Source organism: Rutidosis leptorrhynchoides, chromosome 8, assembly GCF_046630445.1.
Source record: "Rutidosis leptorrhynchoides isolate AG116_Rl617_1_P2 chromosome 8, CSIRO_AGI_Rlap_v1, whole genome shotgun sequence".
In the NCBI taxonomy this organism is placed as follows: Eukaryota; Viridiplantae; Streptophyta; class Magnoliopsida; order Asterales; family Asteraceae; genus Rutidosis; species Rutidosis leptorrhynchoides.
In genome coordinates this window covers 35,035,203-35,056,159 of record NC_092340.1, presented here as the reverse complement: position 1 = coordinate 35,056,159, position 20,957 = coordinate 35,035,203, and the positions used below count along the sequence as shown (strand labels likewise).

The following is a 20,957-nucleotide window of genomic DNA, read 5'->3' as shown; positions in this document are numbered from 1 at the left end:
AGGTGGTTAAAAGGTGACGGTTTTAAGTTGGGTTTTGGGTCGCGGTTAATAAGTAAAACAGGAAACAGATAGCAACAACATATAGTTTTGGTGGTAATGGGTTGTGGTATGGGTGGTAATCCGGTGATGAAAGATGGTTGTGGGTGATGTTTTAAGGTGGCGATGATTTCAAGTTGGTGATGGCGGTTATGATGATGTTTTCCTGAGGAAGGGAGGGAGAGATAGATTGTGGTGATCGATGGTTGTGATCAAGGGTGGTGGAAGTGAGGGTTGCGGTGGCGGTTTAGATTTCAAAAAAGGAGTAACAAGAATTAAGAATGGTGATGGGTCTTGTGCTTTGTGTTAGTGTTAATCCCCATATGATAAGTATATGTATATGTATATATATATATATATATATATATATATATATATATATATATATATATATATATATATATATATATATATATATATATATATATATATATATATTAAGTGTAGTGATGAAATGAAAGAAAACAGAAAGGGAACAGATCACCAGTCGAATGAATTGGATTCTCATATGTTGAATAAAAATCAAACACAGTAATATTCCAATATCTAATCAATTAGTTACAGTAACCCTATTATAATCCGTGAAGCTTATTTGTTTGTTGTTCTATGTGTGTGCCTACCATTTGCATAAAGCAAATAGATTGATAGATATATTTAACAGAAAGTAAAGTAATCAAAATAATATCCCATTGATTGAGTCATGAAAGCAACAAAGGAAATAAGTGGGTGTGGTGGTCATCAAGAAGTATGTATGTGTATGTATATATGTAAGATAGATTTGATATAATAATAAATTTATGAATTATATAATAATAACCTACATCAAATTTGAAACGTGCAACATCAGTGACTGGTTTTAAATATTCTACCGACAGTTTATAATGGATATTATTTCGGGGTCCGTCGTTAATCTGTGGCGGGTAAAGATATCCAGAAAAATCTCAAACTTTCACAGTAATTAACTCTATTTATTTTGGTCATTATGGTATAAAATTTGATCATTAATTTATTAAATAAAAATTACATCAACTGTCCCGCTCGCTTTTGGGTAAAATATATAAAAAAAAATGTTAAAATTAGATCCTAAATATACTTTGAATAAGTCTATAATTTATATAGCTCATTTTCGGATCACCGTTTATTTTAAAATCACATAAGTTCGTTTATAACTTGTTTATTATCAATCGAATGATAATTGAGTGTTACTATTATTTTCCAAATAAATTCGAAACTATATATATATATATATATATATATATATATATATATATATATATATATATATATATATATATATATTCAATACACTTTATTTATACATATAGGTACTTTTTAAATAATAATAATTATAATATCTTATTTTTATTTTACTTTACATAAATAAATTTTTAGTAACAACACCATACAATATTTAAAATTATATTTCCAATTATTATATATATATATATATATAAATATATATATATATATATATATATATATACACACACACACACAAACACACACACATATCAAGTTACAATTAATTGTTCGTGAATCGTCGGAACTGGTCGAAGGTCAAATGAGTTCATAAAATAGTTCAAAAATTTTGAAATTCAATTTAATAGACGTTGCTTATCATGTCGGAAACATTCAAAGATTAAGTTTAAATTTGCTCGAAAATTTCCGGGTCGTCACAGCTGCCGTCCAACCCATCGTGTTCCAGCTCGTGCTTTTTTGTCATTTTTGTGGACGGAACAATTGAAGGGAAAATACACTCAAACGGTCAAATTTTTGGCCCTTGGATATATATATATATATATATATATATATATATATATATATATATATATATATTATTTTTCTTTTTTAAACTCTATATATACACTCATATTTCATACAATTTCATACACACACATACACTCATATTTCATACAATTTCATCAAATCTATCTCAAATTATCAATCACTTTATATATTAAATATGAATCCAAATAACCCAAATTCCGATCCGGATATAAATTAACGATCTTAAATACCACAAATAATCGAGCGCTTGAAGATATTGCAAGACTTGATCATTTAGATGAGTTAAACGACGATGAAGAAGTTGAACCCTTTCGAAGGGCACCGAGAAGATATTTATATAGAGATCGTGAAGGCCGTGCAAAAGCTTTATGAAATGATTATTTTTACGACAATTGTACGTTTTCCGATGATTATTTTCGTAGACGTTATCGAATGCGCAAACCTTTGTTTCTTCGTATATGTCAAGGTATAATGAATTTTTCCCAAACTCCGATTCCTGATTATTTTACTTATTTTCATCAAAAACGTGATGCTTGTGGGCTACTTGGTTTTAATATTGTTCAAAAAGTAACATCAGCCATACGTCAACTAGCATATGCTGCGATGGCAGATCTTTTTGACGAGTATTTGCATATGGGTGAACAAACCGCATATGATTGTTTGAATAAATTTTGCAAATGTATTTTTCACTTGTACGCACCAGAATATTTGAGAAAACCAACTGCACAAGATGTGCAACGTTTGACCACTATACATGCTCAAATACATGGATTTCTGGAGATATTAGGAAGCATCGATTTTATGCATTTGTAACGACCCGACTTTTTCGACTTTTATTTATATTTATTTCTTTCACGAAACTGCGTATTTGTACGTACTGAGTTAGATTATATTCTGGGATCATTAATTATGTTAATTACATTCAATAATACCTTACAACGTGTTTTTAAGTACTAGGTTACTTAACGTGATCCTTGCTTTGCTTTTACGACCGTTAGTGTCACTTATAGATTAAAACGAGCTACGAACTTGGTACACGATAAACTTTTGCCATGATTGGGATATTATGGCTACGTAAACGTAATTGTTACTTATTAATGACAATTACTTAGTTTTATGGTCCCCTAATTATGCTTAAGTGTTTACTTGGGCTTACTAGTTACCTTATTGGGCTTAACACCTTAGTGGACTTCCATGACCCAACCTACGCAACTTAAGTGGGCTAGTAATGGGCTAATTAACCCATGTAATCATAATTAAGTTCAAGTAAGTAATATGACAAGTTACATGCATGCTTAGGAACAAAGACTTGCATAATGTCTCAAACTACCCAACATATCACTATCACCATGTACCACCACCATGAGCCACACCACAAAATGACAAATGGTCCCCCCCACCCTTGCCTTGACCGTCGGCCACCCTCCACCACCTCACCATCATTTTTTTTTCTTTTTTCTTTCTTTGATAAATACTTACACTTCATTCATTTTTTCATTTCATTCAAACTCACACCCTTCTCTCTACTTTCTCACTCTAAAAACTCTCTCAAATATTTGAAGAACTTGTAAGTTCTTAACATCTTTTTCTTTCTTTTCTTACTTTGATTCATGTATCATCATCATCATGAACAAAGATTCAAGTTTTGTAACTTGAATCTTCATAACTTTTGTAGATTTACACTTTGCTTTGAAAAGTAACAAGAACATGATGGATTCAAGCTTCTTAGCTTTGAATCTTCATAAACTTGTTAGATCTAAGTGTACAAACTTAAGATCTCTTTATTTATGCTTAAGGATCAAAACTCATGTTTATGATCTTCATGTAACTTGAAGATCCAACACTTTACTTTATGGATCTTCAAGAAAGTTTGAAATACAAGCTTACTAGCTTGATGTTTCTACAAAAAGTTAAGATAAGATCAAAGTTTGTTAGTTTATGATCTTCTTTTGTTTGTTGTAGTTTAAATTTGTGACTTGTGATTTATGAAACAAAAGATGCAAGCTTACGAGCTTGAGATCTCATAAGTGTTGTTAGAAATCCAAGCTCTCTAGCTTAGGGTTTCCTTTTTGTGTTTGATCTAAGTTGTGTAACTTATGATCTTCTACTTTGTTTAAGAGAAAACTTATTTGCTTATGATCACTTACTTTACAAGATCTAAGTTTCCTAACTTATGGTTGTGTAAAGTTGAAAGTCTAAGTGTTATGACTTAGGGTTTTCATCAAGATCATGAGATATAGACTTTTTAGACTAAGATCTTTAAAATCTAGTTAAGATCTAAGCTCTCTAGCTTAAGGTCTTGATTACTTAGTTTGATTCAAAGATGGTAGCTTAATGGAACTAGTATATGTGTTGAAACTAAGAAAGTGATGTAACTTTGGTTCATCAATTTGCTCAAACTCTTACATGAGTTGTATATTGTTTTCTTAGTTTTGATTGTTGTGTATTGATGGTAGAACCTTGGTCGAAGTAATGCAAACACATCAACGAGTTGTACACTTGAAGCTATAAGCATCAAGGATGAGAACCTTGATGAGCATCAAGCACCAAGAATCCCACCTGAGCACTTTGCTTACTGTTTTCTGGATCTGATCAGGCTCCTGGGCTACTGAAAAAGTTGATTTCCAGATATCCCGGTTCGAGTAGATGACTTTTTGTTTAAGACTCGCCTCAATCCGAGTTACGGTTTAGGATTTATAGCCTTTTTAAAATCACTACACATTTGTAACGTTGTGCTGAAATTTCTGACCTACTCGCACTTAAACCGTCGCCACGGTCAAACGAAGACGAGTTTGGTTCTGAAAATTGTTCAGCCACTAGAGGACTCACATACGGAGCCATAGCCACTGACTACGCGTCTTTTTGATTTCCGTAGAGGTCGTAGCAGCTGATCAAAGTCAGCCTATTGTTTCGATCTCTACATTTGTCGAACTTACTTAGCTTTTACGATGATGAATGATGATGATGATGATACCTAAGACTTAACTTACGTACTTTTAAACCTTTAGAAACAAATTACTGACTTAGTAACTTTTGACTTAGGTTGAGGACCTTTCGGACCAACTTACTTGCTTACGTATCTCGTATCGACTTTTACTGCTTAATCACTGTGAGTTATAGCATCCTTTTATACTTTAACTATTTTGGGACTGAGAATACATGCGCTTTTTACGTTTTACATACTAGGCACGAGTACTTAAACTTTATATATGTGTGGGTTATACAACGTCATAAACTTTCCCCTTAGCTCGGTAACGTTTAGTCATTGGTTTTTGAACCGGTGAACGCGAATCTTAGATATGGATCCATAGGGTTTGACATCCCCACTCGGGCTAGTCGCGCTAGCATTTAACGGGTGTTTAATACTTCGTAAACTTACGCACTCTCCAAGTGTACTTTTAGGGGGTGATATTACGTTAAGTTAGTTACCAAGTGCCCACGGTTAAACATATACTTTTCATACTGTTTTGAAACACTGAAATCTCGTGGCCTACATTACGTTACTGTCACTATTTAAACTATAGCTCACCGACATTCGTGTTGACGTTTATAAGCATGATTTCTCAGGTGCTTAGAGGTTTGATGCTTCCGCTGTCGTAATCTTGCTATGTAAACTCCCGCTGCCTTTGTTAGAGATGTCTCTGCATGAAACATTTACTCTGCGTTCATAACCTACGTTACTTTTGAACAATGAATTTGTAATGACTTTTGAGTCACGTACTATTATTATTGCCTTCTATTCGTAGAAGCACACTATCGTATGTAAAACATTTGATGTTGGTAAAGACGTCACTCCTTTTTATGAATGCAAACTTATTTTAAAACATCATATAGTGTTTGACCTTGTAATGATCCTGTTGTTGATGATCCGTACACGTTAATTTTATACGGGGCGTCACAGCATTGGAGATGGAGAAATTTTCCGGCATGTTGGAAGGGTCATTATACACGAGGTGACCATGGTTACCCGTCAATTATGCTTGAAGCGGTAGCGTCTTATGATGAATGGTTTTGGCACGCTTTCTTTGGTACTGCGGGATCAAATAATGATATCAATGTACTTAATCAATCTGATTTGTTTAACGACTTATTAGCCGGCGAGGCTCCACCGTGCACGTTTACGGTGAATGTGTGTACGTTTGATAAGGGTTATTATTTGGTGGATGGAATTTACCCGGAATGGTCCACACTAATTAAGTCGTTCAGAAATCCGATTGATCCAAAACAATCAAAGTTCAAAAGGTATCAAGAATCTGCAAGAAAAGATATTGAACGAGCATTTGAAATACTACAAGGTCGATGGACGATTGTTCAGCATCCGGCAAGACCATATTATATCCGAAAAATTAGAAGGATTATGTTAACATGTGTGATATTAAACAATATGATAACCGAGGACAACGACCGTGCATTTTGTGGACTTGAAGAGAATTATCATCCGATTCGACGTGCACGAGGAACATTCCAAGAAAGGGTTGACGCGCATATCCGGGCGGACGCATAATTAAGAGATGTGGGCATTCATCGACTACTACGAGATATGCTTGTAGAACACGTTTATAATCTTCCACCTAATTATCGAATTCGACATGATCCAACAAGAAATCCAAACAATCAAGATGAGGCGGGACCTTCACACGTTAACGATGACGAAGACGAATAATTATCAAGTGTTTATGTAATTTTATTTTAAATTCTATGTTTTAATTTTAATTATTTGTAATGTTTTTTTTTTAATTATCAATGAAATTTTAGTTTTATGTTATTAAATATTTATTATTTATAATATATATAACTAAATTAATACTGTACTAGTTAATAACCCGCGAATTCGTGTGATTATATCATAAAAAATTTGCTATATTTTTAGTGATGCAAATCATTATGTCAATCATTTTAATTTTCTATTTAGGGATTTATTATTTCAATTAGTTTTTATGTAAATAACATGATCATGAATTTTGTAAATGAGAATAAATGAACATCTTTGGTGATCAAATTGAATAAAATATAAGATAATATTTAGTACTTATTTAATGTTTTGCTACATTACAATCTTTTAGTGTGCAAACTTAGAATATCATCCGTACATCAAAAGTATGTGAATCTTATAAGTCATATGCAATTATTTTTGTTAAGTACTAAACAAAACAATACCAATGAATCTAACAACTAATTCAGGCTATTTTAGAAAAGAAAAAACATATTGTGTAGTTATAGGTTACTGCCTAAACTCAAAAATATATTTGAATGTAGCTTCTTGGTTAAGTAGTATTAGTCATACATGTCATAAAAAATAATCATTTACATATTGGGTATCATGTCTAATATGAAAAAGTTTAAAAAACCGATAACGATAGACAAACCAAACAACCCCAGCGGAATTCATGTTGGACGTTGACCATATGATATTTGTTGGCCTAGACCTAGACCACCAGGTGGGTACATAGGCATACGGGGCGTTTACAGTTGGAGCCATAGTAATCGGGTATTGATTTGTACACAATCCTTTTTTAATCATACACAACCAAATTAATATTTTGGACCATTTTACCCTTCACAATCATACACCACCATTTTACTCATACATGATAAAGAGGGTAAAATGGTCTAAAATATTAATTTGGTTGTGTATGGCTAAAAGTAGGTTGTGTACGAATGAACACCCATAAATAATCAGACTCATCTGTGAGACCTATGCCACCATCCTATCTTTCTTTGTTTTGTGCAAGCGCAACATAAAGAGGCTTGCTAACAACCATCTTTCACTAATCTAAAAAGGTTATCAGAAGAGAAATGTAGTTAGCATTTCCCACTAATGCCCAAATCCAAAAATATCAATTGAAAAAATAATATGTGACCTGAAGAAATAAAATGTTTACTTACTGCTCCCGAAGCTTCGTCAGGTGCTAAAAATGCAACAAAGCCAGATATCTTTTTTGTTCATTAGGATCTAACATAAAACCTGTTATAACTATGATGAGTATTTTTTAAATTACCCTAATAGAGAACCAGATATGTACTCTTTAAGTTTAATAAGATGTTTTGGACCCACAAGGCTTTTATGATATGAAGTAAACAACTCTTATAGGTTGTCATCAATAACAGTTTCATCTAAAAAATTTATGTACAATTTTAGCCCGTGTGGTTTGTCAACAGTCGGCTCATATCCCCGCTTTTATGTCGTGAACTAACATTTGAGTTTAAGTGAATGATACATAAATAGACTATGAATGTATAAATAATGGAAAATGAAATATACTGTATAGGCTATACATAGCACTAAGATGGTACACAAAAGAGCCTCAACTGGAAGTATCTGTTGTCTGATTCAAAAGTCTGAAAATGGTCAAAAAATGATCATATCTTGCCTTGAATAACAGTCTAAAATATTTAACCTCCGCCATTACATGAAACACAGACTACTATATAAAATGATTAACCTTGCACTAAGTTTCTAAATAAATGTAATGGAGATGTTTTTATATTGATACAAACATCACGATTAATGGGGAATTTCGAGTACCAATCTAACAAATTATAGCTATTTCGCAAAGATTCTGAATTTATTTTCAGTAATTTGACATTAGAATCATTATTGAGCTCTGATTTCATTTTGGGTATATGATACGGATATGATTCTTCAATATAGACATTTTTTACGTACTGTAATTAATACTGTCCGAAAGCGCCAAACATACTGAATTCATGGCAATATCGATTTATCGATTTAACTATTAAAAGCTGAATAGATACATTGATAAGGCTGAAAATATTAATGGCCCAGTTCTAGAGGAGCCCATTAATAATGTTGAAGAGTCCATTAGCGTGGCAGCCCAAGTGGACAGAGGATTATCAAATGGAACGTTAGTTTAGTCAGTTAGCAAAAGAGTAAAGTTGTTACGGTTGTTTAAGTCGTTAGGGTTAGTCAATTAGGATAAAGGGTGAATGTTACAGTGTAAAATGATATCGAACGTTTCATAATCAAAATCAATTTTCTGTTTCTTCTTTCTATTTTCTATTGGAGAATTGGCTCGCTCGAAAGAAGCCGTATCATTTTGGTGCTTTCATTGTTCTTGCTCCGGCCACAATCGCCGGCAACAATGGCGGAATCATCGTCTTCACAGAATGATGCAATCGAAAGGCTCACCGATCGATTCATTCAAGCATTACAACCGATGCAAGCTGCTTTATTAGCAATTGCAAATCAATCACAAACACAATTTACCCCAAATTCACAAAATACACAAAATCCTCAATTTCAACCGAATACACAAATTCCACAAAATACACAAAATTCGATGACTGAGACTCAAAATCATTTACACATGTTAAATCCAGCAAAGAAGATTTCTATGGATTTTCCAAGATTTGGAGGTGGCGATCCAACTGATTGGTTATACAAGACAGAAAATTTCTTTAAATTCAATCATATTTCAGAAACACAGAGATTGACTTATGTGTCGATGCATTTAGATGGCGTGGCAAGCAGTTGGTTTGAATGGATGAATATGACGAATCAACTACATTCTTGGGTAGATTTTGTAAGAGATCTTAAAGTACAATTTGGTCATTTTTCTTATAAGGATCAAGTGGAAACGATAACGAGAAAAGAAGTGAAATCACAGACAACCACCTCTTTGAATCAGGCAATTGGATTGGCCAATTTACAGGAAACTATACTACAAGATAAAAGTAGTATTCGTTGTGGGAATAATCGACAACAAAGTGTTACGGTTGTGACTGGTGCAAAAGTGGCACATGTGTCTGATGTGCAAGTTTCACAGGAAGATATAAATACCAACAGTTTTGGGGAATCACTATCTTCTTCAGAATTCAAAGATTCAAGTATTGAAGAAATCTGTAACAATGATAGTCTGTTTGAGTCTCAACAGGTATTTGTAGAAGAAGATGTTCGTGGAGCAATTGCAGTCATTAATCAGAATAACAGGGTTGAAGATTACAGTGAGCATATTAGTCGAAGTATTAATGCTAAAGTCAACGTTGAGGCTGTTCAAAATCATAGTGGTAATCAAAATTATGAGTCATGGGAAACTGCCACTACACCACAGGTTAGTCCTTCAAAGAATTTGCCACTTATTCATAATATAGAGGTTGAGATATCAAAGGAGTCATTGGCAAAAGTTGATACTTTTAGTCTGACTCAAACCGTGATGCCATTATGCCATTAGCTGCAAAGAACAAGAAATTAGGATTGCAAAATACACAAAGAATTGAATATTGTGCTTGGTGTATGTACCATATGGATGAAGCAGTGAGCTTCTATTATTGTTGCATACTTGTTCATTTTCAAAGAGTCCGAAATTTCAAGTATCGATTTAAAAAGAAGGAGATTATGCACTTGTGGCCCAAATGGAAATCTAAACAAGATTCATTCTATAGTGGTACAATTTTGATGCCACAACACATTTTAGATAAAACAAAATTTTTAAGGAGTAATGTGTCGATTGATCAAGTGTTGGTTACGTGTGAGATGCTTCCTGTCGAAGAAGCAAATTGGGGAAATAAAGAGGATATCGTTCAGATGTTAGATAATATCAACCATGAGGACATGGTGAATTTTGAAGAGCAAGGCAACAAAGATAGGGCTGGACAACAATTCAGTGAAGTCAACCTAGAAGTCAACAGTAGCAGACTTGAAAGAAATGGCTGCCAAGAGGCATATAACTGCAGGGGACCCATTTTGAACCCTCAACATGGGTCAGGGAATAGAGAGATTTTCTGGAATGAAGTCAGGATACCTCGATCTTGGAGAAGTGAGAATTATGTCCATATGCAGAAGTTATTGGTCTGGATGGCGACTATTTTAACCCGATTCAGGAAACTAAGAACCTTGTTGATTTACAACCAATTTTTTGTTAAGACAAGTAAGTGCAGTTATGCATGGGCTAAAATTGAGTATTTAGGTCATGTAATTGATGCACATGGTGTAGTTCTTGATCCTACAAAAATTAAAGCCATGGTGGATTGGCCTAGTCCAAAGAATACAAAGCAACTTAAAGGATTTTTGGCTAAACTCTTGGGATGCAAATATGCTATTGTTTATAAACCAGGGAGCCTTCCAGAAGAATTTGGAACTATTTTGGCAATGTCTACTGTACAATTCTTATTAATTGAAGATAACATTGCCTTGAATAAATTGAAGAATTGGAAGTGTGTGAATGGATTACTATATTACAAGTTCAGATTGTTTGATCATGATATTTCCAGCTTAAAGACACAATTGTTATGTGAATATCATTCTTCTCCTGTAATGATAAAGATACAGTTGTTTTTTCTTATTAGAAGTTTGGAAGATTATGAGTCGATTCAACGTAATTTGAACCATGAGGACATGGTTCATTCGGAAGAAGAAGGTAATGATAAGGCTGAAAATATTAATGGCCCAGTTCTAGAGGAGCCCATTAATAATGTTGAAGAGTCCATTAGCGTGGCAGCCCAAGTGGACAGAGGATTATCAAATGGAACGTTAGTTTAGTCAGTTAGCAAAAGAGTAAAGTTGTTACGGTTGTTTAAGTCGTTAGGGTTAGTCAATTAGGATAAAGGGTGAATGTTACAGTGTAAAATGATATCGAACGTTTCATAATCAAAATCAATTTTCTGTTTCTTCTTTCTATTTTCTATTGGAGAATTGGCTCGCTCGAAAGAAGCCGTATCATACATATTTGGAAGGTGAATACTACCCCCAATTCCATTCATCAGAATTTGATTCGTCGGAAAGTGAGTCGATTCATCTGAGAAAAAAACAAACTAATCGCTATATTAATTCCCAAAAAACCAAAAAATCAATTTTAATTTCGAAGATTTGTATTTTGTTGAAAAAATAACTAAAAAAACCCAATCAAAAACGCTAATTAACCAACTAACTATAAACCCTAAAAAAATCAATTAAAAACACAATAAAATCCCTAAATCATACAAAGACTTACCTTGATTTGACCTAATCAGAGGCTTTGAATAGGTCGTCCATGTAATCAATTGAACAATGAAAAAGCAATATACATCGAAGGATTGATGATCGTATAGGGCAATAAATTCAGTTAGGGTTTTTGATTTTCAATATCATTTATTCATCGTGATTTGAACAGCTTCAAGATAATCACGAAAACGATTTGTTAGAGGGTAAGCGTTCATCGTGAAGAAGCTTTGTGAATGGGTATCATCGTGTGAATTTTTTTTCCCGTGTATTCCTCAGTTTAGAATAGAGGATAGCATTGTAAATTAAGTGAATTGAACGCCTCAGATTAAAGATAAATTTTGGATCCAAGGGATGAGGTTTATACAGCTAGGATTTTTTAAAATATGGTGATGTAATTAAAGTTTTATTATAATAGATAAAAAAGATTATTTTGAAAAAATAAAAAAATAAAAAATTATAAAAAAAAAAGGAAGGAAAGGAGTGTCATGGTTGGGAGTGTTTAGTCCTGGATTTAGTCCTAAGAAGAAAGTGAGAAAAAAGTGCTGATGTGACGCTGATGTAGCGCTGAGGACTAAACTGGAGACATGTCTCCATCGAGAGCACTCTTATAGTCATTCACTACTAACAGATAGTGAGTCACTCACTTCAACATCATAATTGAAGTCAAGTCCCCATGACTGTCGTCAAAAGATATACTTAATTAGTTATCACGATGATAATTAGTTTATTTATAATGTGTTTTTATCCCACATCAGTAAACAATAATAAAATTTACTTTATAAAATCAAAGACCCTAGATTATTTACCAAGTTGAAGAAAAGTCGAGCCTGATTCTCTTGTACTTGGTTTCTTTCTCCCATCTAAAAGTTTTTGAATTGGGCCTGGCTGTAAAGCATATCTTCCCTTAATAAAAACTTGGTGGCAAAATGAACGGGGTAGATGTGTAGTGCAATGGATGAAACTTGGTAGATTTGGCCCATTCTTTAAAAGAGGAATACACATACGAGCTAAAAGATTTGGCCCATTCTTTAAAAGAGGAAAACACATACGAGCTAAATTATTTATTTTTGTCCATTACTGAACTCGAACTCACATTCTTAAAATTCGAGAAGTCAACTCAATATTGTTGATACCGTTAGGCTAAAGGCAATTTGATATATGTGTTCATTTAGTAAATAAACCCAACCGAATAATAATTTTTGTAACTCATACAACATTATAAATCCATTCATAGTGTTTTATACAATGGGTTCTTTCAATAAAATGCTATGTAAAATACCTTAATGTCAAGAAATATAATACATGAAGATTCAACCACAATATCAATACTCTAATCAAATCAAATCATCCAAAATACATGAATACTCAGAAATCTCACACAAGAAAAACAATACACACTAACTATTACAGAATAACTTGAACAATATGTTCAAGTTAATAATCTCTAACAATTGAATCAGTCGAATAATGAATTGAGAGAAAACCCTAATATTTGAGAGTTGAGAGAGAAAAACGTGTGTGTGTGTGTGTGTATCAGATTGAGAATCAACTGAAATACTGATTCTTTCATCTCAATAATAGCCTTTTATAAGAAGGCTCATAGTGATGGGCCTAACACCAACAATGGGCCAATATGCCAATAATTTAGAAATCTTGTCCAACAGCCCATGTAGAAATAATAAACTGATCCAAGCCCAAACTGCTACAACTTGATACCAAGACCTCCAGATAATCACTCACAATCCAGTAGAGCGAAAACACCATAAACAAAAGCATTTGATAAATCCTGACAAACCTGAAACACACCAACACAATAAATAACAAAATAATTCATATTCCATGCTAGATTAGATATAAATTTTAACATGTCCCTTTAATCTAAACATGGAACATGTCAACAAGATTCAAAAGATCACAAAAGAAGTTATGTTGATTAACACCCAACCCCTTTGTGAATATATCTGCAATCTGTTTTTCAGAATCTATGTTAACAATTTCAATGACACCTGAAACAGACTTTTGTCTTACAACATGCAAATCTATTTCAAAATGCTTTGACCTTTCATGAAAGACAGGATTAGCTGCAAGTTGAATTGCAGATCTATTATCACAGAAAAGTCTGACAGGTAACAAGTTGTTACAATGTAAATCAGTTAAAACTTTTATAATCCATAAAATTTCACATGTCACAGAAGCCATTGCTTTGTATTCAGACTCTGTAGAGGATCTGGATACAGTAGCTTGCTTCTTACTTTTCCAAGAAACAAGTAAATTACAAAAGAAAACTGCATAGCCAGTAACAGATTTTCTAGTAGAAGTGCACTTACCCCAGTCTGCATCTGAATAAGCAACTAGTGAATTTGAATCAGACTTGGTAATTAAAACACCTTTTGCCTGGAGAAGCTTTCAAGTATCTAAGCAGTCTTAGAGCAATATTAAGATGTGATTGAAGAGGAGAGTGCATAAACTGACTTAAACATTGAACAGAGAAAGAGATATCTGGCCTAGTCATGGTTAAGTAAATTAATTTACCTATTAACTTTTGAAATTCAGTGACATTTTCAAGTATAGGATCACTTTTAGTTGGTTCAGATGATATAGTAAGATTTGCTTCTAATGGTGCATTAACAGGTTTACAACCAACAAGACCAAATTCATCTAATAATTCAATACAATATTTCCTTTGAGACAAGCAAAGACCTTTTTTAGTTTTTAAAACTTCAATCCCTAAAAAATACTTAAGTTCTCCTAAGTCTTTTATTAAAAACTTTTTTTTTAGAAAAGCCTTAAAATTCTCAATTTCAGTTTCATCATTCCCAGTAATTACAATATCATTAACATAAACCAAAAGTGTCATAAACAAAGAACCACTACTCTTAACAAATAATGAATAATCATTTGAAATCTGTTCAAAACCATGTTTTTTTAAAGCCATTGTTAACTTTTCATTCCATTGTCTAGGTGCCTGTTCAAGCCATACAAAGATTTTATTAATTTACAAACTTTTGTTTCATTTTCAGGAAAATAAACTTGAGGAAGTTCCATATAAACATCCTCAGTTAAATCCCCATACAAGAAAGCATTGTTAATGTCTAATTGAAACAATTTCCAGTCATTTTGTACAGCTAATGTTAACAAACATCTAACAGTTACCATTTTAACAACAGGTGAAAAAGTTTCATCATAGTCTATGCCTTCTTTTTGACTATAACCCTTAGCAACAAGCCTAGCTTTATATCTTTCAATTTCTCCAGTAGACCTATATTTAATCTTATAAATCCATCTACAACCTATTGGTTTTCTACCACTTGGTAACTCAGTCAAGACCCATGTGTTATTTCTATACAAAGCTTCCATTTCATCATTCATTGCAGCTTGCCAATTAGGATCTGTCACAGCTTGACTAAATGTTTTAGGTTCAATGGATTTATTTAGACTAGAGATGAAACAATAATTATTAGGACTTAAATTTGAATAGTTAACAACCTTTTCAATCCCATATTTAACCCTACCTTCAATAATATAGTCATCAAATTTTCTAGGTAAGGTAGACTGCCTATCAGATCTCCTAGGTTCAGGTCTAACAGGCTCATCCAAATTAATATTAGAATTAAGTTGTTCAAAATTGCCCTCAGAGATATCATCTAAATGATCACTATCACCACTGGAGTCACCAAGGTTACCTCCACCTATATTGGGATTACCAACAGTAGGGGTTGACACCTGGCAATCTTCATCTGATAGTCCTCTCCCTTCATCATTGGAACTTTCATTAACCTTGGTATTATTTTCATTAAAATATAAATCAAAAAATTTTAGAGTATTTAAACAACCAAAACCAGTTTCAGAAACTTTTGACTTAACAAGTTTGAAAGGAAAAACCTCTTCAAAAAATTTAACATCTCTGGAATAAAACGTATGATTTCTTTCAAGACTCCACAATTTGTAACCTTTTTTGCACTTGAATAACCAATAAAAACAGATTTTTCTGATTTTGAAGCAAACTTATCATTTTCATTTAAAAACTTTTCAAAAACAAGACAACCAAAGTTTTTTAAGTGAGAGAGGTTTGGTTCAAAGCCATGAACCATTTCAAAAGGAGTTTTGCCTGCTAGAACCTTGGATGGAGTCCTGTTGATAAGATAGGTTACAGTTAGTACACATTCAGTCCATAAACTTAGAGGAACCCCCCTGAAACATAAGAGACCTAGCAACATTAAGTAGGTGTCTGTGTTTCCTTTCAGCCACCCCATTTTGTTGAGGTGTGTAAAGAATAGTGGTCTGATGAATAATTCCTAAAGAATTGGTCAAATTAGTCATTTGAAAATTAATAAATTCTGTACCATTATCAGTTCTTATGATCTCAACCTTTTTATTAAATTGTGTACTGATTAGGTTAAATAGATTTGTTATGTTATCTACCACTTCATTCTTAGCTTTTAACAAGAAAACCCACACAGCTCTAGTGAAATCATCAACAACAGTAAGAAAGAATTTATACCCTTCCTTACTTATAACCCTATAAGGACCCCACAAATCCATATGAAGTAAATCTTCCAACTCAGTAGTTTTATGTTCACTAAATAGAAAAGGATCCCTAGTTTGTTTTGCTTTCAAACATATTTCGCAAGGAATTTCAATATCTTTTTTTTTCAATGTTTAATTTGTTTTGAAAAATGTGTAAAACAGGACTTGAGGGATGACCAAGTCTGCAATGCCATAGCATTGCAGATTCATAAGATTTAGAATTATAGCTTAAAAATTCACCTTCTTTATTATCAAAAAACATATAATCCTTTATGAATACTACCAGTCCCCAAGATGTTTCTTGACTTCAAATCCTGAATATAACACTTTTGATTATCAAATCCCATAAATAAATTACTATCAGTTGTCATTTTACTCATAGATAACAAGGATACACAGTATCCAGGTACTACCAGCACATCATATAAAGTGATATCATTACTTAGTTTAAGATTTCCAATTTTCTTAACCTTAGCAACAGTACCATTTGGATGTGAAATTTTAAGATTGGAATATGTAATATCAACAACATTAAACAAATTTTCTTCACTTACAGTCATGTGCTGATTTGCACCTGAATCTATAATCCATCCTTGACTTTCATTTATACTTGAATGACAATTAAAGAATCTTTTAAAGTTCTCATTAAAATAAGTATTCATATTATATATTATACCTTCCATGTTAGCACAAGTATTTGAAGATTGAGCAGGAGGCTCTTTTAGAAGATTTAAGAGCTTTGCCATTTGTTCATTTGTAAGCGATTGTAATGAAGGTGTTTCACTAGAACAAGAGGTATTAGCAGAAGAAATGTTAGTAGAAACATTATTTGAATTAAAATTTCTGTTGTTTTGATTTCCAGGTTGTTTATAATAAGATGGATATCCCACAATTTCATAACATCTATCAATAGTGTGACCAATTTTATTACACTTTGTATACTTCAAATTTGGATTAGGTCCCCTATTATATATGTTTCTGTTATTATTATTGTTATTAGATTGATTAGATCCAATATTTCCAACTTGAGACAAAAAAGCAGAATTTTGACCTTTTGATGAGCTTTGATTAGAAGTAATACTTCTATGAGATTCTTCCCTAGATATGACTACAAATACAGTCTTAACATCAGGAATTAGGTCCCTTAGAAGTAAATTACTTCTAATACGCATGTACCCATCATCAAGTCCTATAAGAAACTGATTAAGTTTTAAGATCTTATTATGATTTTGAAATTCAGGTGCAGCTGCACAAGTACAACTTGGCAGTTTCACCATAGCATCATATTGTTTCCAAAGTGTATTCAAACCATGATAATAATCAGACACAGACATGCCATTTTGTTTGTAACAATTGATTTTAGTATGCAAATTAAAAATATTGGATCCATCCACCTTATCATAAGTTTCTTTCAGTTCATTCCAAACAACAGAAGCAAGACTAGAAAAAATTTGACCAGAATAAAGATCTTCAGACACAGATCCAAGAATCCAAGATAACACCACTGAATTACACCTATCTCATTAATTTGCAAGAATAGGATCAGTTGTATTTCTAACACAAGTTTGATCTATAAAACCAAGTTTGTTTTTAGTTGTTAAAGCAAGTTGAATAGATCTACTCCAAATAGTATAATTTTCTGTTCCTTTTAATTTTACAGAAACAATAGGTGTTCCAGTGGTGTCACTAGCATGTAAATAAAGAGGATCTCCAAAATCAATTTTGGAGATCAAAGTTAAAGCACCCTCATCAGCCATAATAACAAGAAAAAGAAATAATGTAAGACTCGAATAATTATTGTACAGTGGTGTAAATAGGGTACTTGAAGTGTGGGAAATATTGTGCTGTTAAACAGAGGTCAAAGCCTGTCCAGACCAGGGTGCGCTCAGCACACACTTAAGGGTGCGCGTGGTACACTACTACTGTAGCCAGATTCTGTTTCTTTTAATTGATATTTTGGAAGGGCCTTTTGGTAAATTCATTTAGGGCCAAGTTAAGGGCCACAAGATCAGTGGATGGGGTGTCATAACTCCACTTTCAACCACCTTCATCTTTCTACTTCAAGTTTAGAGAGAGAAATCCCTTTTAAGAGAGAGAAAGCTCAAATCAATGAGAAAGAAGTTGATTTCGGGCCATACCGCATGAGTTAAAGTTGTTCATCTAATCACTAGCTACATTGTGATTGTGGTGGTAAGCTCTAACTTTGATTTCCTTATTTTAAATTGTTTAAGGGTTAGGGTTTGGGTTAGTGATGAACATAAAACCCATATTTGGTGGTTTTAGGTGTTCTTGGGTAAGATTGGGTCATGAGGACCCAAGGATGACTAACCTAGGGTTTTAGAAATGTTAAGTGGACTTATGAGTCATAATTGGTTAGTTAATTACTAGCACACCTAGTTGTTAAGTAAATGGGTGTTATGTGGGTTAGTGGATGACCCGAAATGGGTGGTTAACTTTGAAATGGTCAAATGGGTAATAATTGACCTAGTTGGGAAAGATGAGTATGAAATACCCTAATTGTGTATTAGTTAGTGTTGTTGGACCTTAGTCACTATCTTTTAGTGATATGTGATGGTCTTGACCTTAAATGGACGGTTTTGGTGAAAATGGGGCATTTAATGCATTTAAGTCATTAAATGCACATGAGTAAGTTGTTGGCGTTTAGTCCAACTAGTTTGTGTGTTGATCGAGTACTTATTGTATTAGGTACTTTACCTTGAAGCTCGCGAAAGTATAGAACTGTCACCGAATTGTTAAGGTGAGTGGAATAATTATGCGTGTACGTATATAATGTATTTATTTGTGTAGCGTGGAATGTGGAATTGTCGCGGTGTTCAAGACTCCACATTCTATGTAACGAGTGGAATTGTCGCGGTGTTCAAGACACCACATTCTATGTAACGAGTGGAATTGTCACGGTGTTCAAGACACCACTCATTGATTTGATTGACATGTGGAATAGTTGCGGTGTTTAAGACAACACATTGTCATGGGAGTGGAATTGTCGCGGTGTTCAAGACACCACTCATTTGGTTGATTGACATGTGGAATTGTCGCGGTGTTCAGGACACCACATTGTCATGGGGGTGAGATTGTCGTGGTGTTTAAGACATCACCCGAGGGATTAGTGATTACGCATCGTATGTACACTAATGGATGTTATGAACTCCGATGGTCTCTAGCAAGTACTGTTCCCTTGTACGATTGGTTAACCATGGTTGTGTGAATTTTGTGTTAGCATATTTAATTGTGAACTATATGCTTTTGGTGTCGCTAGCTTATTATGAATTAAGGATATTGGTTTATGCATAATGTTTGCATAGTTGTCGAATTGCTAGCTTGTATGCAATATTGTGTAAGTGATTGCAAGTAAGTAGGTTATATATGTATATGTTTAATTATTGCATTCACTAAGCTTTAGCTTACCCTCTCGTTGTTTACCTTTTTATAGGCTCTGGCGTGGACAAGGGTAAGGGCGTTCGTTTGAACTAGTGATCCTGCTTTGTTTTGATAGAGGACGCTTTTGGCATATAGCTTTTGGAGTTTGACCTAGATTTGGGTAGTTTAACCCCCAAACACCATGCTCATAGTGTCTTTTGGAATTTAAACTAGTGTGGTCGAAACTCATATTTTGTACGAAACTCGTATTACGGCATATGTGGGCCCGGTTTCCTAAAATTTATTTTATTATTGAATCGTGTGAGTTTTAACTATCATAACATGTTGTGAAAAGCGTTTCGTCTAAATATGTCGGGAAGTGGGAGATCTTTAATTGAAATTTGACAAAATCGGATAGAAGTTGATGAGGCTCGTGCTCGCCGCGCACCCTAGGGTGCTGCGCGCCGCGCACCTGTGTTGATAAAAAAAATGATTCACGTATTCAGTTGGATTATTGGGTTGGGTTGTTACAAGTGGTATCAGAGCATGGTCTAAGGGATTTGGGTGACTTGAGATAGGTGCCTAGACTTAGACTTTTGTGTGTGTGCTTATTTGTTGCGGGACTTGTAGGTGTACGGGTCGGAATGGGAATTTGTTAGTGCCTAGGTTTAGGTGAACTAACTATGCACTAATTGTTTTGTGTTGTGTTGCAATCATCAAGCGAGATACGTTGTACTAGCAAGTTAATGCGACGTGCTCGCGTAACAATGATTAGCTACCATTGTTACGGGTTCAAATCGTGTCAAACAAGCGATGTACGACGATTGTTGAGCAAGATGGGGCGGTGAGGTGTGTGTGTGTATATATATATATATATATATATATATATATATATATATATATATATATATATATATATATATATATATATATATTTGTGTCTTGTCCTCTTGTTTCATTGTTTAATCTATTTCCGTTTTATAGTATGAAGACGAGAAACGGACCCGAAAACCATGACGGAGGTACGAGTGAGGATGCCGAGTTCACGGCCAAGGTTGAGGCCATCTTTAAACGCCAAAAAGAGGAGTTTCTCGAAGACGTCAAGAAGATGTTTCTAGATTCAATTGACGAGCAAGTAGTCAATATGGTTAAGGAACAAGTTAAGCTTGTTCTACAAGAAGACAATGTGGGAAGGCGAGACTTCTTTTATAAGAATTTCAAGGATTCTCAACCTCCCAATTTTGATGGCGAAAGGGATCCGCCAAAAAGCAATCGTTGGATCTCTGAT

General features: G+C 33.6%; 1 protein-coding gene across 1 annotated transcript; it reads left to right on the top strand.

The window, feature by feature from the left end:
* The first annotated feature begins 5,800 nt into the window (after nt 1-5,800).
* Nucleotides 5,801-6,328, top strand: LOC139863295 (uncharacterized). Its single transcript, XM_071851929.1, has one exon. It carries the CDS (start codon nt 5,801-5,803, stop codon nt 6,326-6,328), a length of 528 nt encoding a protein of 175 aa, XP_071708030.1.
* Nucleotides 6,329-20,957: the final 14,629 nt, after the last annotated feature.